Raw genomic sequence first — 27,685 nt, forward strand, 5'->3', positions numbered from 1 at the left:
GATCTCTGCATGACCTTGTGATCTGAATGTACATATAATAACCACCCATTCCCTGACAGTTACTGGGGTGCTAGAATTTATTAATGCTTTTAATGTCATTGGAATATTCATCTCTAAAAACAGTAACGTTCATATCTTACTATAGATTATGTTACACCCCGATTCGTTTCATTCAATTGCACTTGGAAATAGAATGGCAAATTATGAAGTGAAAGAGGGATGATTGATATGTTGTGAGCCTCGTATTGACGGAAGTACCCAAGGATGTTCTTTTTGAGTCCTTCTATTCTCTGTCTATATAGGGCCGTGTACCAAAGGACATAATCGCGTGCTAATCTGAACCTCTTTGAGGAAGATCCTACCAAAATTCTTCAGAGATTTGTCACTAACGATGAAACATGGGTCAATCATTTTACCCCAGAGGCTAAACAGCAATCGAAACAATGGAAGCACCCTGGATGATGCCCCCCCCCCCCCCCCCCACACACACACACACACCCCGCCAAAGAAGGTAAAGACTTTTACATCAGCTGTGAAGGTCATGGCCTCGGTTTTCTGGGATTTAGATGGTATTCTGCTGATATATTATCTCAAAAAGGGACAAACAATCATTTATTTCAGGCACCTACTTTCAGTCCTATGATGACGTCATACGTGCAGTGGAAGACTTTCTGAACAGCCAAGAAATTGGGTTATATAAAAGTGGCATTGAGGCCCTTAAACACCGCTAGCAAAAGTGTATAGATACTGAAGGGGATTATGTTGAAAAATAATACAACATATCCGGCAAAATTCCAATCCTTCAATATGAGTCTCACAACATCTCAATCGGCCCTCGTACATACCTGAAGGCCTATGCTAAATTAGGGTTTTAATTTGACATTTAGGAGCCAGATATTTTTTTCAACATATATGTCCGAATACGTATAAACTGTATATCCGAAAATAATGCCGTACGAAGATGAATGCCTATAATGTCATCGTGAAAATAGAAACAAGAGAGAAAATCCTAATGCGAGAGAACACCAATTCAAATTATAAAAAAAAAAGAAAAAGAAAAAAAAGAAAAAGAAAATACACAGAGGAAAACTCTTATACCGATAGAATGAACCGATAATCAGGAGTAGGGTATTACATAATCCCAGTGTTCCCAAATCTGACATATTGGACTAGGGTGGTGCTAAATATCTGCACTAGATTAATTGAGGGCGGTAGTATTTGACAAAACCCGATCTATATTCCTTTTTTCGAAATTAAAAAAAACGGAAAAAAGAGAGAAAAAAACCCATCTATAAATTAGTCCGGGACACGCCGTTGAATAGTGTATGAGTTGTTAATCTCAAGGCCATTGGAAGTCAAAATCCCGGATTCTGGTTCCCTGCGGTTGACCACACTCTATCTCTGGGCTTGGATGTAATCACCTCGGCATAGACAGAGGATTAACGATAATATCTTCACCTGACACCAATGGTATCTTGTGACCATTACTGACAAAACCCTATCTCATGTAACCGTCTATGAGCTGAAATGTAGAAAACTTTCCTAATATACAGTATAGTGGAGCAAATTCATAGGAACGAAACACACTTTATTTTGTTTGTGAGTATAGCAGAACATTTCGAAAATTAAATACTTCGTCGATGAAACAATGGAGACATTGTTAATCCGTCTATTCATTTAAGCACATGTTCATTTTCTTTAAACTTTTTGAACGTATAAACCTGCTAGTTTGAACCATATAAAACAAAAGTAAGATTACTGTACATGTACTTCACCATTATATTTTAAAGGTACAAAGTCAGAAAATGATGGCCAGTGTAGACATTTTTTTCAATGTGGTTTTGATAAGTTTGTTCCTTATATATCATAGAAGTGTTTTATGCATTCCAGCTGAATTGTATGATGTATATAAGTGTCATTGTGTATCCTAATGTATTAACGTTTGTGTTCACAAGTTTGTTTTGAACTTTGGACCAATTTCATCCCTGAAAAACTTCCATAGGGAAATCCCAGTTTATTGTTCTCTTTGATCAGTTTTTTGGCATATGCTGTATCTATTATTTAATCAACGTATACATTTCACATGTGTATATTTTAGTACAATGCTTAGGCATTTGATACTGAATACTGAATGAATTGAATATGCGAATATTGCGAAATTAGATACAACGCAAATATTACCAGCTTTACAGAACATGATAACATTTCAATAGCGAACATTAATTATATTAATTTGTACGTATGTTACTGCTGCATCTTAATCTCCTCGTATCATGTCAAGAGTCTACTTCTAAACGTTATGCTGGTCATGTTTCGCCACTTATATCGGTTTTGAGTTAATGTCTCCTCGTAATGTGGATATGCTCTTGTTGTTGTTGTTCTCAAATCGTTGCCATAGTGACGTGAGGTTCTATTGCCACTGATATCGAATTGTTTATTTCTTTTCATTTCCAAAATTATTTCAAAAATATTATTAATAGTTTATCGTTATTGCATGGCTATCAAGTAACAGGGGTAGAACGAGAGAATTAGGGGTGTAATTTTATCATCAAACATTGCTTCGTGAACAGTGTACCGTACATTTTAAAAGAAGTAATGATTTCTGTACAACATAAAATGTGTAGTAATAAGGCTGTAGGGTAAACGTAACTGTCAGAGAATACGTGACAACCTATCTACATCACCCACTTCACAGTATTGATTGCTGTTCACTTTGGGCCCTTAGCATCTCTGATGAGTCTTAGAAGGACGAAACAGCTGTATAATGCAGTCTAATTCATGTTAGGATGTAATCTAACTCTCAGTTTGTATTTCTATAGTGTTGTTTAAATTCCTTTACACTAGTAGTATGTTGTATTTGCATCCTCTATCTTCATACCCTGTACGTGTGCCATTTATACAATAATATGAGTTGGAAGACACTGCTGGTGGATTCTTAGTACCCAAAGTTTACCGTAAACTCCTTGTCACATTTTAATGGTGAGCCGTTTAGAATATCAGCATGTATTTAACATTTTTGTTGAAATTCAAAAGTGAAAATATAAAACGGATGCATGAAACAGTTAAATTTATTTTGGCCGTATTGTATCTAACTTTCAAATTGTTTTGAAGAAAAAAGAGATAAATGTTATACCCCGTATGTCTGTAGTATACCCTTTAAAGTAATGGACTACGGGGGGAATCTTAATGTTATGGCATGATTAATTACAAATGTTGCTTGAAGATAGCTTCAATGTATTGTAAATTTGTAACAGACATAATGTCGAATGCATGTAAAATGGCATCATGCTACTGTCGTGTGTCGAGAACGCGTCACTTACTTCATAATTTTATCAATTGAGCTATCAATCCAATAGGATTAATTAACAATTAAACGCTAAGATTGTATTCATTGCCAATATAAATATTATCAAAGTGCCAGACAAAATTGAAGATCAACATGGCGCCAACATTATGTCACAGTAATGCAATTATTCGCAATCATAATCGACTCATCCTTAGCGATTTGCGAAGTATTTCTATGACGTTGATCAAAATGACAAATCAAAATTCATGTGATGCAGACTACATATATGCGCTGGTAGATGGAGCTCAGATTAGTATCGGTGTAACGGAAGACTGCGGCGCGAAATATGAATATTATATAACGCTCTTGATAATTTTCTCGTGAATACCGTAAATTCTATGTCTTTGTTGGCAATTTTAAACATCTTGATTGTTCATGTGGAACAGCAGGTAATAGGACAGGGCAAACTTAAGTGATTTACTGTGCGTTTTAGTTTTAGAAACTTTCAGCAGTACTTAGAAAATAAAAGACTTGAATCTCCAAAATGTAGTTTTTGTGAGTCTTATTTCCATTACATATTTATTACTTTTGTGTAATCAAACAGACATATTAATTTCATCTTATACATTACACCAGAAAATAGACTGACCGAGCGTTGCGGAAGGGAAAAATTGACATCTAAAACAAGCAAGTAATAACAGTTTTTTAACAGTTGTATCTCAATATGTACCCACACTTGTATATTAGTCGTGATTGCTTAAGTAAATGGCAGCTAATTAATTAGCTTAATTTATGCTTGCGAGAACTTAAGAATAATTTCGTTTGAAAAGTTAAATATTAAATTTCGATTTTAATTTTAAATATTGGCCTGATGTCAGTCCGTATGTAATTTTATTGAGTTGCGATAAGTAATGGGTAAGCATGAGAATAGTGGTACTATGTAAGGGGTAAGCATCTTTAACTTTGTTATTGTTTGTAAACAAAGAGGTATATATTTCTGGACAAATTGATTGGTTGAAATTCTAAGTTAAATATAAAAATCATCTTGCGCATGTGCATTTCATATCAAGAAAAGAAAATCCTTTGTTTGCGCCATTTCTATTTCGATAGTCTTAGTGCTTTCAATGTCTATATGTATTGTGTTATTTTTAAGTTTGAGGAACATAAATATATATACGTTTTGTCTGTAATGTACCTTTTAACTCGACATTGATACAAAAGCTGTGCCCTATAAGACGTAATTACGTAACGTCTGTCATTAATGTAGTTCTACTATAGAACAGTTTCATTATTAGGTATCTGTGTCGGGCTTGCCCAGTGGCAAATTACATATTAGGTGATGGTCGTCCTGGCCAACAACACCTCATCCCGTAAAGTATTATTACTAAATCAGACTCTGCCTAAAAGCTTTGTATCATAATACATTCGCATAGGAAACACCAGTCTCTGCTAACCAGAGTTTAATGAACGGCAGTTCTGATATCACTAGTCTAGTTGATGAGGCATGAACACTCTCGGCAATAGCATCCATCGGCTGGTATGCGATAACTCATCAAATTCCGATATAAAACTTTTACCGTTTCTAATTTCAAAATGCCGTACACGTACACTGATGCATTAGGACATTACTGGTCGGTATTGTTAAAACATTACCCGACTAACTATCAATAAATAATTAAAACGTATAAAATGTTCTTGATTCCGTGACACGAACGTCACGGTGAATAACCTGACCTAGGGGAACATTTGAACCTACCCATTGGTACATATGACACGAAGGCCCCTTTAGTACTTCTCACCACACAGCTTTATCATGTTAGGGATGTAGTAGTTCATTGTCTATACCAATTCCTATGGTGGGGGAATTGCAATAGCATTGCATATTATTATGAAAATATAATGCTATTTATGTTATGTAGATCAAATTAACATTTCTATCATTGATTGAAGTTTTCGTGACCTTTAAAAAAACACGTAAATCATAAGCTTAAAGTATAAAAAAACATAAAGCATTTATATTGACAAGAATTACATTTTAAGTACATCAGGAACAAGATCGTGTAAATAAACCTAGGTACTTGATTTGTAGTTGGCATTTCAGTAAATTTGGCTGTACCAGGTTCACACCACAAACGCCAATGCATCTTACACTGAGGATTTGATCGTGGACATATATGAACCTATTGGTAATAAGCAAATGATCGGCGTAACGATTTTGATTTGATTTTCAAACGGGTGATTAACTTTAACTTTCTTGATAGGAACGTGCTTGCTTCTCCTAACGTACGAGTTAAATGTTAACGCTGATTTCATATCGAGTGAAGTTGAAAAGTTAATAAATGTCTTTACAATCCCTTATATCAATATACCAAGAACCACAACAAATCATATCAATTTTAAAACGAGATTATAGACTTATGAAATACATTACATGTTCCCTAAACACATTATCAAGTATTTATGTGTACTGCTCAATTCCACAGTTTATACATCAAATAGTTTGTTTTTTTAAAGTAAAAATCGGTACCCACCCTACAAATCCACAAAGTGGTACCTATAAATCAACAATGTGGTACCTACAAATACAAATAGGTACCTACAAACCAAAAATAGGTACCTACAAACCAACAAATATGTACCTACAATTAACAAATAGGTACCTACAAGCCAACAAATAGGTACCTACAAATCAACAAATAAGTACCTACAAATACAAATAGGTACCTACAAATACAAATAGGTACCTACAAATACAAATAGGTACCTACAAATCAACAAATAGGTACCTACAAACCAACAAATAGGTACCTACAAATACAAATAGGTACCTACAAATACAAATAGGTACCTACAAATACAAATAGGTACCTACAAACCAACAAATAGGTACCTACAAATCAACAAATAGGTACCTACAAATACAAATAGGTACCTACAAATACAAATAGGTACCTACAAATACAAATAGGTACCTACAAATACAAATAAGCTATAAGTACCTACAAATACAAATAGGTACCTACAAATACAAATAGGTACCTACAAATACAAATAGGTACCTACAAATACAAATAGGTACTACAAACCAACAAATAAGTACCTACAAATACAAATAGGTACCTACAAATACAAATAGGTACTACAAACCAACAAATAAGTACCAACAAATACAAATAGGTACCTACAAATACAAATAGGTACCTACAAATACAAATAGGTACTACAAACCAACAAATAAGTACCTACAAATAGGTACCTACAAATCAACAAATAGGTACCTACAAATACAAATAGGTACCTACAAATAGAAATAGGTACTACAAACCAACAAATAAGTACCTACAAATACAAATAGGTACCTACAAATACAAATAGGTACCTACAAATACAAATAGGTACCTACAAACAAACAAATAGGTACCTACAAATACAAATAGGTACCTACAAACAAACAAATATGTACTACAAACCAACAAATAGGTACCTACAAATCAATAAAGAGGTACATATACATCTACAAATAGGTACATTGTACCTACAAATCATTAACGAGGTACCTGCAAATCGACAAAGAGGTACATACAAATCGACAAAGATGAACATACAAATCAACAAAGAGATACCTACAAATCAATAAAGAGGTACATATATATCTACAAATAGGTACATTGTACCTACAAATCAATAACGAGGTACCTGCAAATCGACAAAGAGGTACATACAAATCGACAAAGATGAACATACAAATCAACAAAGAGATACCTGCAAATCAAGAAAGATGAACATACAAATCAACAAATACGTACCTACATATCAGCAAAGAGGTACATACAAATCGACAAAGAGATACCTACAAATCAGCAAAGAGGTACATACAAATCGACAAAGAGATACCTACAAATCAGCAAAGAGGTACATACAAATCGACAAAGAAGTACTTGCAAATCAGCAAAAAGTGTTTCTTATGATCATTTTCAAGTCTGTTTTGGTCGCTTCCTATCATCAACACGTTACGCCCTTACAATCACTGACGAGATCTAGAAGCTGTATAATACAGTCTAATTCAATTTGAAAGATTGTGTTCGTCACTTTAAGGAAATTAGAATTACTATGGTCCAACAAATGTCACCAATGAAGTGGAAAACGTGTACTTCCTAATATGGCATAGTTTTGTCACCTTTGAGCATAATTTGCGTTAGGTTTTCTTTATTATATAATTCCTAATATAAGTAAGTTCACATGGCAAATCAATATAAACACATTTCATCGTGAAGCACAGGGCTAATAGACACCATTTAATTTCCTGGTATGTGTAAGTAATATAAATCTCAGCGTAAAATGTGTTATTATTTCGGGGATATTTTTGCAGAAGAAAAAGGTTTAAAGTGATAGATACTGATGGTATAGTGTCATCATTATCATCGTAAAAAATGAACATTCGAAAAAAAGAAAGAGGATATCTAATCTAATAATGTCGTCAGTAAATACCTAATATATTTCACCAATGGGGCCAATATTTTGATATTTTTCATGAGTTCGCAACACGAATTAAAAAAACATCAAAAATTTTGGTCACACGAGTGAAATTTATTTGGTATCACTGAAGAGGTGTTAGATATACTGCTTATAGCACCTATATAGCAAAATATACCGGGTCAGCTTTTAATTTTCCCTGCTGTTGTTTGTAAGCAGTGTTTTCATTGGTCACAGCAGAAAAAAGTGATGTTTTTCACAAATGAAGAATATCAGAAAAAAAAAAAATATTTTTCACAAGTTCACAAGTGAGAAATATCAGTTTATAGAATGAATATTTTTAGATATCTCACCGGTACAAACGTAATTAAATATGTGTTACTACACCATACTGTACATAACCGATAAAACTTAAATACCGTGCTGGTTATGATGCTGTATGTGCAATAGATCGTTATATGCATTATAGGCATTACCATAAATAACCTATTGTCACAGCCATAGATCTGGAGTACTGCACTTGACTCTACATTTGATATTCATTAACAGTTTTATATTTAAAAGGGACTTGTGTCAACTTGGCAAACCTTTTACAGAGGGACAGACGATAACTTCAATATTTTAACAGTATGTAATAAATCCATAACTTTGAATATTATCCGAAATGTATATCAAATATTATTCCCTTTGTGTTGTCACGTCTGCCTTTGACCTAAAAATGATAACATGATCATAGATATGCGTGAAATAGCCTCACATTTTAGGGGTATTTTAGACTCAGATTTAACAAGCTATCATGCGGCTTTCAACTAATACCTACTTCATTTCAACGACGAACGTTGGCTGATATGGACAGATTCCGTACTATGAACATTTAAAACATTAAAATAAATGTACAAAAAAAAAAGAAATGTATTATATTAAACAGTGTGAAATGTTAAGTTGTATGATTTATTTCCTGTCGAGAAAGATTATAAAAATGTAAATATCAATAACTCTAGGATGCCCATGTTACGATGAAACACCGGCCTAGGCTTACAGTGAAACGGAGGTTTGCGTGTATGTGGACTACACTAACTAGACATACTGCAAAAGTAGACCAAGCACTGAAGCTGATAACCCTGCCTCCATCAAATAACACGCCTGCCGTGATTCGTCACCTCTAATATACAATTACTACGCCTGGTTTGATTGGCTGCTGGTGCTACTGATGTTAAATCGCAATGACATGGTGGGAACGGCGTGTAGAACGCACATGGCCAGCAAAGGGTGTGACTGTTATATGTTAATCAATGTCTCTCAATCATTGACCAGTACTTACCTGGCGGTTTCCGTGTGTCGGGATAAATTACGCGAGGAAGTTATGTTAATCATTGTTACCAAATCAATGTTTAGGCCGTTACTACCTGTGAGGGATGGTGTTGAAACCACGTGGCGTGGATACATTATATCCCGGTAGTTGTATTTACCGTCGGCTTTTCGCGACAGAAACAATTAGATAACCGCCTATAAGTCGACGCACACACATCTGACCTTAAAGATTTGTGTGGGGGTTCAGCTCTGCTACTTAAAGGACCTTGTCCACTTCGAATTGACACAAGGACCGGAGGAGGGCTTACCTGATAACATGCTACGTATAACACCCTCCCGGCGCAACACGTTCACACAAACTAATAGATAGACATTTCATGGTGTCTACACGAGATTTTTTCATCTTTTAAGGAAACTATATACGTAAATTAAGGAATTTAATCAACGTTTATTTTCAAAACTGGACAGCAACTTAAAGTTCGTAGAATAATTTGTTTTAAAATTGCTATTAGCGTTGAAGAGAAACGTTGAAACTACAAAGGTGTGAGCAGACGAAAAGGACATACGGGGAAACACCTATAGGACCAAGCGGCATATTTGAAGAGTATCGATATGTTTGCCAAATCTGTGGTCATAACTATATTTTGCTGGATGGTATTGGTCAATGGCGCTCCAGCCAAGCAGGATTCTCCGGTTTCAACAAACAACCAGCCGAAACGTGTCCAGCGATCAACTGAGGTTAGTCTTAATCCTACCATACCATATTATACGTCACCCAAGTTTCCCCACCATGTACCCACATATTTGTTGTATCGGCTGGTTCCCTAGACAAGCATCCTATCTCAGTCTAACTAAACAGCCGGTATAAACATTACTCGCCGGCAACAAAGTTATGTCAACATACAAATATCAACTCTGACTTGTCGATTGTATTATTCCTAAAGCTAGTTACAGTAAATGATCGGCTGTTGTAAATGTATACAGGTTAGAGATCAATATTAAAGAACTGACATTAATATTGTTACAATATCTCGATTAAGAATGATTAAATTTACATTATAATTTGAAAAAAGAACATGAATTGCAGATTTAAGATGTCAAAAACGAGTATAAAGTTCGAAATCTCTACCAAAGCAGACACTAGAGCAACCTTAACGCAAAACCACGGATGGCATTAAATAAATAAATAATTTCAACAAGGTCAGATTTATTTCATTTTAATAAAGACATAATTCATAACGTACACATGTACTTAACGTATTTTCGAAATCCAATATTGAAAATTAGGATTTATTATTTGATTATAAGGCTACTCCATCCAGATTAATCTGGACTTTCGTCGCCTCCTAGGTGTCAACAATTTTGATCCTTATCATCAGTGGTTAGTCATAGAGGCCAAAACCGCTATACTGTATCACCGGTGTGTCCTTTGCACAATTTATCGCGGACAGCCGTGCTACATGTTTCACATTGAAAGCTGCTCTCACCGTAATCAAGAAATACCCATCTTATTACGATCCATTAGTACAGAGGTTTATATGGAATTATATACCTTTGGAGTTTCTTTATTACCTACGTTTGTAATAGTACAACATCTATTTGTGGAAAACTTTAACATTTCTTAACAGATGACCTTCACTCTGGACATTTACAATATACGCCAAATGCATAGCTAGGCAATGATTTGAGACAATGATCACGTTCATTCTATCTGGTACAACATATTTCAAATAAGCCTATTCAATGCATGTCAAGCGTGATTTTTGTCATTTCTTGCTAGCCAATATCTGGGAATATACATCACTTTGTCTAACACTGCAACAACCTGTTACTGTCAGTATGAATAAATGATGACCGGGACAATGTTTCTGTACAGAGAATATAAAACGCATGGTTTTATATGGACTCGTGACGCATGTCCATTTTGACATTTGTTTTTCGCTTGATGTTCCTTTTGTTTTGTTTCTGTTTAAATTCTGTCTCTTCTCTGTCTCTGTAAGTCTAGTCTCTGCTCTGTCTCTGTAAATTTTGTCTCTGCTCTGTCTCTATCAATCTAGTCCATGCTCTGTCTCTATAAATGTTGTCTCTGCTCTGTCTCTGTAAATCTAGTCCATGCTCTGTCTCTATAAATGTTGTCTCTGCTCTGTCTCTGTAAATCTAGTCCATGATCTGTCACTATAAATGTTGTCTCTGCTCTGTCTCTGTAAATCTAGTCCATGCTCTGTCACTGTTAACATAGTCCATTATCTGTCTCTGTAAATCTAGTCCATGCTCTGTCACTGTTAACATAGTCCATTATCTGTCTCTGTAAATCCAGTCCATGCTCTGTCTCTATAAATCTAGTCCCTGCTCTGTCTCTGTCTATATAAATCTAGTCCATGCTCTGTCTCTATAAATGTAGTCCATGCTCTGTCTCTATAAATCTAGTCCATGCTCTGTCTCTGTCTATATAAATCTAGTCCATGCTCTGTCTCTATAAATGTAGTCCATGCTCTGTCTCTGTCTCTATAAATGTAGTCCATGCTCTGTCTCTATAAATGTAGTCCCTGCTCTGTCTCTATAAATGTAGTCCATGCTCTGTCTCTATAAATGTAGTCCATGCTCTGTCTCTATAAATGTAGTCTCTGTCTCTGTTTTTGTAAATCTAGTCCATGATCTGTCTCTGTACTAGTCTCTGCCCTGTCCCTATAAATGTAGTCTCTACTCTGTCACTGTAAATGTTGTCTCTGCTCTGTCTCTATAAATCTAGTCCCTGCTCTGTCTCTGTCTCTATAAATCTAGTCCATGCTCTGTCTCTATAAATGTAGTCCCTGCTCTGTCTCTATAAATGTAGTCCATGCTCTGTCTCTATAAATGTAGTCCATGCTCTGTCTCTATAAATGTAGTCTCTGTCTCTGTTTTTGTAAATCTAGTCCATGATCTGTCTCTGTACTAGTCTCTGCCCTGTCCCTATAAATGTAGTCTCTACTCTGTCACTGTAAATGTAGTATCTGCTCTGTCTCTGTAAATCTAGTCTATCATCTGTCACTGTTAATCTTATCTATACTCTGTCCGGCCAGCGATACTTTGGACTAACGGTTTCTGAAGTATTTGTGATATATACATACAGATATGCAATTTAGTAAAATATAAGTAATTGTTTGATATTAGTTGTTGGCTGATATTAGGGATTGATAAAATAATACTTAAATATATATAATGGAAGAATTAAGACATTAACACTAAATGTCAAATGTCAAAACAAAATGAAGGCCTTTTAGAGAAGCGCTTATTATATACGAATCGGGTCAATTAAGCGGAATTTGACCTGTTGTGTGGTATTTCGTTGTATACGATAATTCATTACAAAGGAAGAGTTAGTAGACAATAGCTAACGAATTTATGATTGCATATGTGATCAAAGCAGTATGAACGGGGATCAAAAGCAAAAGTCATAATACTACATAAACGTTTACACAATCTCCATGATATGAGTGAAGGGCGATGTTCTGAGATCGCATCGTGCCGATCTTGAGAGCACGGAATATAATCGTGAGCTCTCTTATAGATATACCCAACCCCCTCGTATAGATATACTCCAACCCCCTCATATAGATATACCCAACCCCCTCATATAGATATACCCCAAGCATGTCATATAGATATACCCTAACCCTATCATATAGAATACCCAAACCCCCTCACATAGATATGCCCCAACCCTCTCATATAGATATACCCCGGCCCCCTCATATAGATATACCCAACCCTCTCATATATATATACCCCGGCCCCCTCATATAGATATACCCCGACCCTCTCATATAGATATACCCCAACCCTCTCATATAGATATACCCCAACCCCCTCATATAGATATAGATATACCTGAACCCCCTTATATGAAATTATCCCAACCCTATCATACAGATATACCCTAACTCCTTCACGTAGATATATAACAACCCCCTTATATATACATTGTATATATATACGGTAACCGTCTCATATAGATATACCCCAACCGTCTCATATATATTTACCCTAACCTCTCATATATATTTACCCTAACCTCTCATATAGATTTACCCTAACCGTCTCATATAGATTTACCCTAATCCCTTCACGTAGATATATCACAACACCCTTATATATATAACCGTCTCATATAGATTTACCCTAACCGCCTCATATAGATTTACCCTAACCGTCTCATATAGATTTACCCTAATCCCTTCACGTAGATAAATAAGTATGATGAAGTGTATTTGATGCGCACGTTGTCCTTCCTTTCTTTTAAAACAATTATACTGTGTGTTCAATTGGGATTTTAGTGACCGTAATTGAAGTCCTGAATATATAAAGATAACCACAAGTTGTAATACAGGTTTACATGTTTGGTCTTCGTCTGTTTAGTTCTCCGTCCGGAAGTATTTCTTGTAATTTAGTAGTCCTTCTCTAAATAACAAGAACGGTGGTCAGATTACCTATCTGAGAGATCAAGGTGACGAAAAGTTCCCACCCTGTCTGTAAGATTGTGGCGAAAAACAACTTTTGTTTGTGAGTTCACGTTACTTACTAGACAGTATATTAGCTCAACTTCAGTGTGTATGGATAATAAAGGCAACTTCAGTCTGTAGGTCAAGGTGACAAACAGGCTGCTGGCTGTGAGCTCTACGTTATCATGGATGATTTCCGTATAGACCAGACTGACTCCTGGAGTCGCAGCCGTACAGAAGGGCATTCTCAATACTACAATGCGGTTGTCTCTGCGCACCAGATGGTGGGGATGATCAAGCAATCCTTTTTCGGGTTCAGTTTTGCATGTATTTTGTAAAGAGCATTTGAACAGACATTTCTTGGTTATCAGCTTGTATTATGTCCGAATATGTCCATATGTTGGTAATCTTTATATTTTGTATTATCACGTTTTGATTCAAATGAATAGCGATAATGTTTAGAATATCCAAGATATGTACCTGACGTCATTTTGAAACCAAATATTGAAAAATTTGAATTTATTGAATAAGGGAACTATTTCAACTTCCCATCTAGATTATGACATTTCTTGCCAGCTGCTTTAGCCGCCTGCTATGTTTCAAATCGTATCATCATTAACGAGATTTATAAGATCGAATACACTTGAAGGTGCAGTTCAATTCATTTGTGGCTCTAGTCTCACATTGTATGGATGTGTTCATATCGTGGATATCTTTTGTGCAATCTTTTTCTAAATAATCCAGTAAACAAGTGATATTTTATAAGCCGCCATGATTCACTTTACGGCGGAAATTCGTAACAACCCCTATGAAGAATACGGTCAAGTATTTAACAGGCTGACGTACGCGTATTATGTCCCTCGATAAGATACCAAGGCCAACATAAAGCTTCAGTATTCTGATTCTATCTGTATCCCGTCGATTTTAAATCTTTTACTGGTATGTGCATTGCTATCAATCGTGTTTATCGTTTTGCTGAAAAAGTCTCGGTACGAACAAGTTAACATCGCAGCATTATTTTTATCCATGACCTTTCACTTCCGTGAGGTCATTGAATCTCTTCAAAATCTCGCGAGATTTCACGGTTGTCCTCTTCAGAGATATATTGAGGGCATTAGATTTACATTTACATACGATCACATTGCAGCATTTAAAGTGAAAAATTCTGAACCGTGTTAAGTGAAACAATGCGCTAAAACCAGGTGGGAATAGGTATTATTTCGACAGATCACACTGTTTGACGTTTATAAGGGCGTGATATGGTAAAGTAGTAATACGTTCGTACAGTTTAGTGGTCTTGTCACCAGTATCACACAATTATCTCGCGAAGGCATTTCCACACACTGTTACCAGATTATCAGACTAAAAAACCTGGACCCAGTTGTTCAAAAGGTGATAAGCTAAATCACATTAGTGAAAATTTAATTTCCCCTTACTTCAAATCCTAAGTGTGTGTTCTCCTTAAATTTAGCAGTTAGAGAGCGAGAGAGACTGACGAGTCTTAAAGTTTCGTAAAATTTTAGTTACTTTTACCAGAAATGATTTTATCATGATTTTAAGATTGTTGTTAAACTTTGATTAGTCAAATCGACTAGATTATCAACAACTGTCACGAGAGAGGTAAACCAACAACTGCTTAACAAAGTGAAGGTGATGTAAACTAATATTTTATCATTAATCTCGAACATATATTGCCGCAGGACATTATACTTTAACGACCTTTAAGTTATAGATGTATACATACATCTAGCTCAAACGTTAATGCCAGTGTACACGGTATCTATGTATTGCCGTTCATGGTCGACATAACTTACGCATTTTAAACAACTTGCCAAAAATCATAATATCGCTTAAAAGTATTAATAAACAGCTCATTAATATGTGTAATGGTTCAAAAACTGAATGAAATTAACCATTATATATTTCATAGAGATAACCAACAAAATACCTATATGGAGATATTAAAAAAAGCAAAGGAAATATTCGAGTAAGCCATACTGTCAACCCCGGTTGAAATCAATGAGTCAGAATATACTGTATGATCATAAAACATGTTTACACAACGTGGTCAATATCAATTAAAAAACTACTCACAAACGACTTAAGTGTTCAAATATTAAATTTCGACCAAGGGAAACAATGCAAGCTTAATTCATATAAGAATATCAAATATATATTGTAGATCAATACAATTATACACCTTGGCGAAACATTTTCATACTTACATTGCTTGGGTCTTCCTATTTACGAGTGTGCAATTTTATCTTATATGTTCAATACAATACAACACACGCACCTTCAATTAGAATACTCGATAGTCATCACACGGTAATCTATCACTTATTCTTCCGCAACTCCTGGTCTACATGTTTACAGGTGTTTCCTTGTCGTGTAAGTTTATCTTTGTGTTCGATATTTTCCATCTGCTTTATCGATTTTAAGTTTGAATTATAGTTATGTTTAAACGGAAGTATTCTTTTGTTGTTCAAAATATCACCAATCTAAAGGCCAAATTCACACGCCAGGTGGTTGATATAGATGATAGTATAGCAATTTAAAAGAAAGTTGAAAAACAAATCTGACGGAGCAATAAACGAGATATGTTTTTATTGTGTAAGACATATTGCGTTAACAGCTTAATACGTTAACACAAATCTAAAAATTCATGAAAGAACACAAGAAATTCTAAATACACAGTTGGTTTGTTGGAAGGTCAGAGAAGACTCGGTAGGCAGATTAGTTCCCACATACAAGTAGTATGTTGGCCTTATATAAAACATGCCCGTAAGGGATGTTAACTACCCATCCCAACTAACAGACACAGAAAACATCGCTCGCACACGCAATGTGAATGTTAGATAAATGGTTTACTTCAATCACACTCTTAATTAAAGAAATTACTTTCTTATCTCTGTTTTAAAGCATTCGTTTGGAGCTCATCTGTTAAGATGTCGATTGATGTTTTCGTAAATACATAAGGATTTTATACACAGTGTTTCCGTATCCTTGTTAGTCAACGTATAAATTTCTCACAGACGATGTACACAAACAGTTCATCACAAACGTTTATACGATTCTCCACACGGCGTAGAACCACAACCAGGACAATGGCACCAAGGGATCAAATGAACGTGTTAAGAAAAAATGTCATTTATCTTTATTGTTGAATTGAATCAATTGTCTGTTCATTAAACTCCATTCTTGTAATACGGTACGATACAAAGTCAAAGGAATGAACAAACAGTGTAACTCGGGAAAAAAAACTAAACAAAAAAAAAACAAAACAAAAAACACTTAACAACAAAAAAGCAACAACAAAAACACAAGTTGCCGTTGCGTAGAGAGTTCTCTTCTGATTGGCCAATACTTCAAATGGCACAGACTGGTTAATATCAAACATGATACTTTTCAGACTGGTTAACACTAAAATGAAATGATCTGATTGGTTAAAACTGAAAATGAACTGCCGCTCTTGTTGACCGACATAGGGTCATTGTTCTAATGAACCATCACTAAAAGGATTATATTGGGATTGTGAAACAATGACCAGTCAATGGAAGACGTTCATTTCCATTCATAGTAATACTCTGGCGGTATAAGATCTAAAACGCATTATTAACTGTCAATTGCATAATTGATTCAATATATATATAGATGTACACATCCTAAGTTTTTTTTAATTATATTCATACTATAAGATGTTAATTAGGCCTAGCAAACATCTATTTTATGACCCCTAGTAACATATTTTAACTCCGATAGAAAATTGCGGTTGCGTTGTCCGATGAGACATATCTAGTCTAGATTCTTTTCAAATAAACAAATAATAACATTATTTAATAAAATCCTCATGAAAACGGCAATGTAGTTTATTACAACTTGTCTTCAACGGTTACTCAGAATAAAATGCTGACACTGTCGTCGACAAACACGTGTAATGTCAACACAAACAACACTGCCAACAAATCGGCATCCAACGTCGCTTTTCACAGTAGTCTGAACACAATGTTCCGTGGGAATATTCACGGTGGAACATTTCACATCTCCATAAACTCCCGCGAGGACGAGGATAAACACAGACATTTGTACAACGAAGCCTCCATTATCGCGCCAAGTGACGTCACGGCTTCGTCACATCAAAAACAGTAGCTATTGATAATAAAAAGGACATAACAATATAGTTATAATTTGTATCACTTACATCCAGGTTCTGTCTATTTGTGTCCGATTCCTTAAGAAATTCTTTTTTTTCAAGTATCCTTTTCGGCATAGCCGTATAATATTCGTTTGGCACCGGATATGATGCGACAGGTGGCGTTACTGGTCAAGATGAAGTACGTCATTGGTCAATAAAACGGTAAATGCAGATATGCAGTTAAAAACGAAGCAAAGTTAAGATTGAATGCAAGCTGAAAAAGTGGATGTACCTTTTCAAATGACGCATTAATAAAATTGTATTGCTGATTCAAAAGCAGTCTTATTATCACAAAAAAATGATTCAAACTGATATAATTTTGTTTCCCGTGCTGATACGCATTATTTCGTTTTACTTTATAAAGACCAGCATCAAAACTATGCCGTTTATCTGTTTTAAAGATATTTCTTGTTTTAAGTTAAACTATCATTTTAAAGCATTTTCTATAAATCAATTTAAGTGATTACTTCTGGACTTAATAAATATCACGTTAAACTGTTTGGGACTATGTGTTCTTAAACAGAAGTACTCCATGTCCTTAGATGTTTTGACTAGTTATCTGAAACAAAAACCACACTAAAACCGAAGAATGTCCTTTGGTTGGTCGATGAGAACTGACTATTATTCAAGTAAATGTATTAAGCACGAAAACAAGGGACCGTGCAGCCATTTGGACTAATGGTCAGTATCGTCTGGGGTGATGTCTAATCCAACTGTCCACTACCCTCCATTGCCCACTAATTGCTATGACCTTGGGAAGGTTATTAAGTTCCAGCTCATCATTCTCAGTGGAGTAGGAAACCGCCATGATGACCTGACAGCGGAATTGTATATCCGGAAGTCATTTATCTCGACGCCAATATCCGTTTAACCTGTTCATAAAGCAAAAGGGATTTTGCTTGTTTTGTCAGAATCGTGCTTTTTAATATCTTTATGATTTCAATTGTTAAGCTTTGAGGATGACATTGACTATTTTAAAGTGCACTAGCTAATCGAATTACCATTGTATGAACGATATGAGGTGACTCGACGTCTGAAATTGTGATCGTGCAAAAGCGTACAATGCCGTATGCTTACCATTTGTGTAAAAGTAGAGAGGGTAAGGTCACCTTACCAGCTCATACTATCGGGACTTTCCCTTTAGCCTAGTGGTAGGATGTTTGCCTTGTGAGCGAAAGGTCGCTAGTACAAAGCCCAGCACGGGCATGGTATTTTTCATGTCTCCTTCCTATTACATCTGTAAACTTAATTAGTTTTACCCATTTCTTTTTCTTTTTCAACCACATAAACAACATATTATATTAGTGAGCATAGGTTTAGGTATTTGTAATATCCATATCTAAGTTACAGTTGACGCAGAAAATCTTATTCCGGAAATGTTATGGCCGGGCCTCGAACTCACGACCTATGGCATCTAATCGCCCAGTCAGAAATAGCCGCAGCTCATACAACTGCGCACATCCACTTTAAGAATATATTTGCGCAGTGATGGTCGGTGGACTCTACTTTCGATTTTATAACCATGTTTTACACTCAAACGTACCAACATTGAGAGATATGATTTCTGGATAAAAACCTGGAATTTCATTTTTTCCTGAAGGTGGATTATTTGTGTACGTTAGGGATATTTTAAAAATCTATCTTTATCAATTTCGTTCATATTTCAGCGCTAGTGCATGTACTTATTTCAAGAAGATGATTTTAGTTTTAGTTGAGGGATCAAACAGACAGAAAACGGATACTTATATGCGATGCATGTCAAACGAGAATTTAAAGTAGGGACCCCCTCCCAGTTATAATGGTACATTTGTCAAAACTAATAACTCCACGAATAAGATAAGTAGCATTCAGGCTGACCGCTATCAGTAAACAGCCTCCTCACTCATACATATGTACCATGTATATGAGGGGTGTGAGTGGTTGTCAATCATTTGTAATGCATGGGATTTTTTTCAGACACGATTTTGCGTTTACGATGTGGTTTTTCCCAATGTAATTGATGCTTTCCTCGGAATCTGATATCAATAAAAGGCACACGTACTCTACTGACCGAGGATAAACGGCATATTGAAGAAATGAAAGTCTTTATTTCAACTCTCCCTTACTAATCCAGTCAAAAGTCAGTCAAGTCTGAACATTTTGAAATGGCGAAACGATGAAAATGATTTTTTAAAATGCGAATTATACATGAAGTTCTACAGACTAGCCTACATATGGAGGTTTAGGGTGAAGTTTCACTTAGATGCACAAAAGTTTACAGAAATAACAAATACCTCTAAATCAAAAGAAAAGACAAATTGAGGGATCAGGAAATCCCAAAATCACATCTGTCTGGAAATGAAGCAATGTCGAAATAGGCGCGCCATGGCGCCTTTGGTGTGCTCGGCCAAGCAGCTTCCCTGTGGCGTAACCCTTAATGAATAGACTATAGAGACGTCCCGGGAGGGCAATGCTTTAATCAAACTATCATCACGTTCGACTGGTGAGTGTTAAATATTCCAATAAAATTTATTTATAAGCAATTTTAACCCGAGAACTACCAACAAGACACGTTAGCGATTAACTGATATGGAGTGTTGAAAAGCCGGTGGTAGATACACAGTCAAATTCCGTTTGTTCCGTTACTCTAATATACCACAATGCTACTTTATGGGTGTGGTTTACTAGTTTTATAATTACTTACTTTTATTTGATGTATTCTTTCGTTCATATCCTGAACTCGCTAGATTATGCCGCTGGGATAAGTAGCTCGATTTCTTAATTACAAAACTCCAATAACTGCAGTCGTACGGAAGGTGTACTCAGTACAGTAGTGGCCGACAGTATGGGCATCCTGGGACCAACATCAGAGAAAAAAGCAAACAGTCTGTTGGAAAAATAAAGACAAAGCGATAATGAATATATTAACGTCGATTTTTTATGACGACATTTAGTTAAATTGGTATCATGGGCCACGTCATACATTGGTATTAAAATTGATATTTTATGTCCATTTGATGAAGATTTTCTTAGAAGTATTGATAATATAGTATACAGATCACGCACTGATTACATTGGGAGCATCAATAGTACATGTTAATGGACACATATCATTTTACTGTTCATAATAGATTATAATTATATATACTGGAAACCCGTACATGAGTGAGCAAAGAATATCTAACTGCATGTTTTCAATTTTCATTTTTTTTTTATTTAAAGAGGCTTGCCCGCAGAGAGATCAGAAAAATTGGCTAATAGAAAAAGATTTTTTACACATGACAGATTGCTGGATTTCTTGAGTTTTTCATTTTATTTTCCTTATAAAACGCTGAAAAGTGATATTAAAACCTCATTTTTTAAATATTATTTATTAATCGCAACCCGCAATAAGTCCCCGCTATAAAGTGGAGTCTAATTTGATTGACACATCAAAGAAACAAGCACGTGCACAGTGCCGCACAGTGATAACTTCAAAGGCAGCGGCGATTTACAAAGAATATTTGCCGTTATATTCCATACATTTCCCTCTCAGGTTGAGTTTTAAAACGTCTTTTAAATACATATTCTGTAATTGTTTTCAAGAAATAAAGTCGGAAAGCCTCTAATTTTGTCACATAGAAACGTGTACTGAAGTTTATTTAGTGATCGGAGATGTGCCGTTTACCGGTCCGTCAGCGGGTAAGCCTCTTTAACTTTAGGCCTTACAGCCCATCAGTATAAATACATGTATAACAACAAAACAATAAACATAACACGGATATAAGAGGTGACGAATTGTGAGCCCGTGCCGTCAACTCCACTCCCCGCCCTTGCAGAGGTTTGTCTCCTTTGCCTTGTGATCACGGGGCATTGGAGAGAACCCAGAATAAGGAACGCGCTATCCCAGTGCCTGTTGATCGTAAAAGGCGACTACAGTGCCCCCACCCCTTGGTGACTCGGCAATTGTCTTTCACGTCTTCGGGGGGTATTAAAGAGATCAAAATAGATCCTCTGCTCCCATTGCTGTACATGGGATATAAAATCGGCCTTTCTTTACTGATAACTCTCTCTTTCTTTGCTTTGTTTTCGTTCTTTATATGTGTCACCTTGGCACACCTCCCCTTATGGCTCCGACTGTTGCGAGGACGTACATGTAAAAAACATAGTTTACTGGAAATATCAACAATACACGTTTCAATGACACATTGGTTACTTTGATGTTCATGTCGATGTGTTTTAGTGAAAGTGTTATGATACACATGCTAGTGACAAATTGATTATTTTGATGGCTCTACTTGCAGATGTTTTGTGAGATATGCATTTGGATGCATCGTGCGTTTTATGGAAAACATAAATAATCAACTGATGAATTTATTTTCATAGAGAGATGTTTGAATTCACGATCAAATGTCCATAGCTATACTGATTTAAGACCGAACATTTCAAACGACATTTCTCCGATAGTTTTGTCGATGACATTCCATGCCGTGCATGCAGTTGTATTCATATCACTGTATTTTCAGTTCAATTTCTTTATTTAACCGCTAAGCGTTCCAATTCATAAGCAATTAACCATTTTTTACTGTCGTCCGTATATCGTGCATTCCCCATACACAAACCCTGCACAAACCAGTTGGCGAATCCCGAATGTCATGTCACGCTACCCAATTTCACGCCAATATGTTTAATATTCAACATTGTAAAGATATCCCTGGCGGTTCTGTTGGCACCATCCACCTCCGTAACATTAACTATGATATTTCCTTATGCGATATGATATATCTGGTGGTTCTGTTGTTACCATCACACGCCGTAACATTAAATATTCTTTTCCGTATACGATATGATATATCTGGTAGTTATGTTGTCACCATTGGATACTCCATTTCCGTATACGATATGATATGTCTGGAGTTTCAATTGTCATCACCCTTTGTTCATTGCCGGATTAGACATAGCTTTGTATGGCAGATGTCGTGTTTGATGAAGACGCTTACTCAACTGACTCACCTGGTCGTATTATCCTTGAAAATCTATATTTTTGTTTATATTGTTTTTATCGCTTTTGAATTTATCATAGTTTTGTTATTAAATTACATACATATATGTATAGACAAACTGGCAACTATCTTATTTTATAGAAAAACTATTCATGATTCGGGAGGGGAGGACGGCTATATGGAAATACTATATTTAAGCAGCTGTGTGAAGTTGGCTCGAATGTCATGTCGTTTTTTGAGCTGACACACCATTCAGATTCTGAGTATTATATTGTTTTAATCTTGAATGTCGTATGTCGCGCTGACACAACATTTAAAATCTGAACATTGAATAGGCTGAGTTTGGAACATTGAACGTCGTAAGTTGAATGTAGAATGTCGGATGTTGAATTTTGAGCCAAATTTACTTATTCATTATATACATGTAGACTGTCGATATGAAACAGTAATTTACAACTGATGGACTCGCATACGATAACCAATCAGTCGTTTATCAGTGTCGATCTGCATCGAGCCATAGATACAAATGAACATGAAATAATCAAAAATAACCTTCAAATAAAACTTGTTCGAAATATAATTCCTAGCGACACTCCCCACCAAACTGGTATAGAATCTTGTGATCCCTCTAAAATGAAAGGCTTTGGTGGTTTATATAGACGCCCTGACGTATATAATTTGTCGGTAGAGAGAAGGGATTAGGTGCGTTAGATCTCTACTCAGCCAGATATTTATCCATTTAATATTTCATTACTAACAATTATGGTATCTGGGGGACCGTACATTCTAAGTCATTATGTATTCAAAGGATATTACTGATAAGTAATCCGTATTAAATGTACATGTATGAACATAGCGTGTGATTCTGGTTCATTCAAAGTTAGGAATATTATGTTGTGTACTGTTCTTTCTACTAGGGTGATCAGGAGATTTTGTAGAGTATTTCGGCGTATTGAATGTGATTGAAACCTACCGTTTTGATTTCTACACACATTAGTGAGCTTGACTCAAGTTGCCGATGGACCGTTAAACAATATAATACACGTGTATCATGGCTGCGTATTAAGAGAAATATGTAGTATCTACACACTTACAAGAAACAACTCAACAACTGTATTGAATGAATAAGGCCATCCTCACAGAGGGTGACAAAATATTTATTAATTACGAAAAAGTGATAATACAAGACTATGGGATGAAATTAATCATATATACCAAATACATATATAAAATAACACTTTGATCAAACATAAAATAATAAGCCAATATAGGGTTAAACACATTTATTAATTACGAAAAAGTGATAATACAACATTATGATATGAAATTGCTCATACACACGTATATACCAAATACATATATAAAATATCACTTTGATCAAATATAAGATAATAAGCCATTGTGAGGTTAACCGCCAAAAAGACATTGAAATGTCTTCCCCACAATATTAAAAGAAATGTATATAATATGCTCGTATATATCACATAGAAATCCGCTCAATAAGACGATTGTTTCATTGGGTTCACTCAAGCCGAAGTTATCAGGAATCATAGGGGTCAAATACTAAAGTGGTGCAGGAATAACATAATGTCTGAAACCTGAAACTGAAATGTTTCTGTAGGTACCTTACTCTACGTTTTTTAGGAGGGCAAGAGCACCCCCACCCAACCCCACCCACCCACCCCCCACTAGTTAACAGGAAAATAGGTCATTATAAACATTTCCCAATGAATATTAATATAAATAAAGGACTAGATATTTGCAAGCATTATCGTATTATTCGCTAAATGGACATTTTGTACATCGACCAATTTGTCCCGTAATGATACACAGTTTAACGGATATATGCAAATTGTGATGGTCTCCCAAAAAAACATTTCTCTGCCTTTCCTCTATTTGATAGTTCTGACTAATTCTCCTATTCATACGTGGTAACATGACTTACTCTAAATGTCCATCGTCGTATTTATCCATTACATCCTGCCTATCTGTGAATCATTCTTTGTCTCTCTAAGTGATGCCCATGTGCTATTGAACAGCGTCTAATGAAATCAACGCTCAATTTCCTATGTCACATTACGCCGTTCGGATTGTATAGCGGCTGCTTTAATTTTGGAAGTTCGTAGATATATGATTGGGAACACAGATGGAGGAAGGGGGAGGAGGAAGGTGGAAGGGGATAGGGACGTGGCTAGAGACGATGGAGAGGGACAACTGAGGATTAATACTGATCTGGACAGGATATACAGTTGTAGATCGGATCACAAGTAATACAGAACATCTTAGCGGCTGTACCTAGGACCAGACCGAGTTCGGTCCGCCGTGTGTCATTTGATTGGCATTTCTTTTGAGTCCTGCGTTAGTATCTAATATTTATTAATACCAAAGCACGTAGGCGTGATAAGTACAATATTGTACTTCAGTAGTGCTTGACATAGGGAGTCGGTTCTTATCCCCATACCATGGTCATAGTATATGTAGTAGATATTACCATAAACATGTAGATATGGACCGTGGATTGGGAATCTGTCCCAAGTACCTGTGGTGTATTGTATTGATATTCCAATATTTACATATGTAAAGTTGAGGTTAACATAACCTCACATTCTATGCTATTTTGGAAAAAAAGCAAATATTGAGTTGTTTTATGTCCGTGACAGTAAGTATATGATTGAACATGGGTGTTGAGATTTCTTTAACCTAATCCATATCCGGTTTTTAATTATTTTTTGTCATGGTCTTACTAATACGCTTTCATGCGCGCGTAACCTGTATTTAGAGCCTCGTTCTCAGCAGAGCTGTTTTATGTACAATGCTGTATTACAGTACAACGAAATACTAAACCTTTACATGTTTATACATTGTATATGGAAACTATATCTTGGATTCTTATAAACAGATACAAGATGAGGTCGTCTATCAAGATAAAAATAATCATATACCCTCTTCCTCCATACCAACAAACTCTGGACTCGATCTGATGAAATGGTCGATGGTATCAAGTTAGCTTATTTTGCCTGTTGTGTTAGCAGGCACGCACGATTAAGACTTGTGTTTGTCAGAGGAAGACCGTCACACGGATGGTCGTGTGTCCATTTTTAATTATCAGTCTTGTTTTGCCCACGAGAATTAATACCGCCCCGATTTCACGAAACACGAAGGAAGTGTTATTCCGTTCGGCTGTAATTGAATAGCAGTATCTCTGGAGGACGGACGTAGAGTAAGTGGACAAATCCGTACAGGTATATGCTTGTAGTCTAAATCTAATTAGTATCTTCGATAGGGAGGATATTAGGGATTGTTTAATAAAAGGCCACGTGTAGCGTGTAAATAGGTCAAACATTCTCTTTTTTACTTTTTTTTCCCTGAAGATAAGTTTTGATAGTATTAACACGTGTCACAGTACATTCGGCTAAGGTTTTAAAATTTTACGACAAAATGGCTTCTGCTGAGAGAAAAGGCACTATACAACTTTTATCTTTTAATTGGCAGTTTTTCTATAGCAGATCTCTATGGACTCATACCAAAGGTCTCTCCAGCAAATGTTTTAGGATTTGTGTTCAGATCAAATGAATCGCCAACAAACATAAACGGTACTAAAATGGTCCAGTTTTCTTGATACTGACAAAGTTTAGTCCATGCACAATATTAATTCTAGTGATAAAATACAATGTATATAGTCTAAACACCTCAGATAGATCAGGCTTCCCGACGGTTTAAGATAGTGGATGCGTAAAATATATTGATGTATTCTCGAAAATAAACGATCGCAATTGCTTCTTAGCCTGGCTAAAATACGGATTATATTCTAAAAGTCGGAACAAGGGCCGTAATGAAAATTCCGGAAATTTGTTTTATTCTATTTCCGTTGAACAGATAAAATGCTAAGCTTTAGCATGCGTGTCCGTACGTGATAGAGACATATTCAATGGGATATAAAATGTAAATAACGAGTCCTGCTCTTATTTTACGACCGTATTGAACAGAAACCTAGAACTGAAAATTTCACGGCTGCAGCCAGCGCTAATCGCAGATCTGAGGTGGGTAGCCATTTCCGCTATATGATCAAGGATTAAATGCAATAATCATTACTATTTATAGATAGCTTCCGCATACCGCCTGTCTGGAATATCGTAAATTCATATACTCATGCACCATTTACAATTTTACCCAATTAATCTTATATCCAAAAGTTTACATGCATAATTTTATTGATTTTTGAGTTTAAAACTCACCCGAAGCTATAAAAGTACAATTTATTATTATTCCTATAATTGAAAACCGAGGGTACACGCTATGTAGCCTTCCTAGATGCCTTAACATTGTATACTCCAAATTCAAGCCAACACATACCCTATTAGTAAAAGTATATACAACATATACATTTAACGACATTTTAATGGAATCTGTCAAATACAGTTAACATTTTTGTTATGCCTGGTAGTTCCGTTGTCAATTTCCACGTTCTCTTTTATATATGATATATGACATAACTCTTAATACGTAGACATAGATTTACGTTAAGGATTTCGTCGATGAGTAAGAAGACGCTTACTCTTCACAAACATCTGGTCTGATTCTCAGTTAGAGCTACGTCTTCATTTGTATCTGTGGTTTTTTATGACTCCGTCTATTGGTCGATACCGTCTCAACCACGCTAGCTAGTGTTATGTTGGCCTTCCAACAACTTTAAGGTGATATGTATACCCCTGGCTGATGACGTAAGTAGTTTGTCTTTGATTGACATTTGCAGCTAATAACACAAGGTGATGTAGCGTTGTATTCATGGCAAAGCATGGCGGGCTAATTAACAAATTAATTGATTCCGTGACAAGGGAATACATTTCAACAATTTGTGGAAAGACAAATATAGTGTCAATTGAGAGTTAAATTACACGACCAACAGTAAAACGCGATATTGTCTATTATACCCACGTGTGCCACTACTTTTACGAGAGATACACCGAGTGCCACCAGGTCG

At 35.7% G+C, this 27,685-nt stretch overlaps 1 protein-coding gene across 2 annotated transcripts in view; it reads left to right on the forward strand.

Annotated features, from left to right (window-relative positions):
* Positions 1-9,092: 9,092 nt before the first annotated feature.
* Positions 9,093-27,685, forward strand: part of LOC117345224 (feeding circuit activating peptides-like) — a 47,981-nt gene continuing 29,388 nt past the window's right edge. Inside the window, exon 1 of one of the 2 annotated variants that reach the window (XM_033908244.1) lies at positions 9,093-9,808. In XM_033908244.1, coding sequence (XP_033764135.1) covers positions 9,683-9,808 — 126 coding nt within the window. In that variant the 5' untranslated portion in view covers positions 9,093-9,682. The remainder of the gene's footprint in view (positions 9,809-27,685) is intronic. The other variant, XM_033908245.1, reaches the window with a different exon arrangement.

The sequence above is a fragment of the Pecten maximus genome, chromosome 16 (genome assembly GCF_902652985.1).
Source record: "Pecten maximus chromosome 16, xPecMax1.1, whole genome shotgun sequence".
Taxonomy (NCBI): domain Eukaryota; kingdom Metazoa; phylum Mollusca; class Bivalvia; order Pectinida; family Pectinidae; genus Pecten; species Pecten maximus.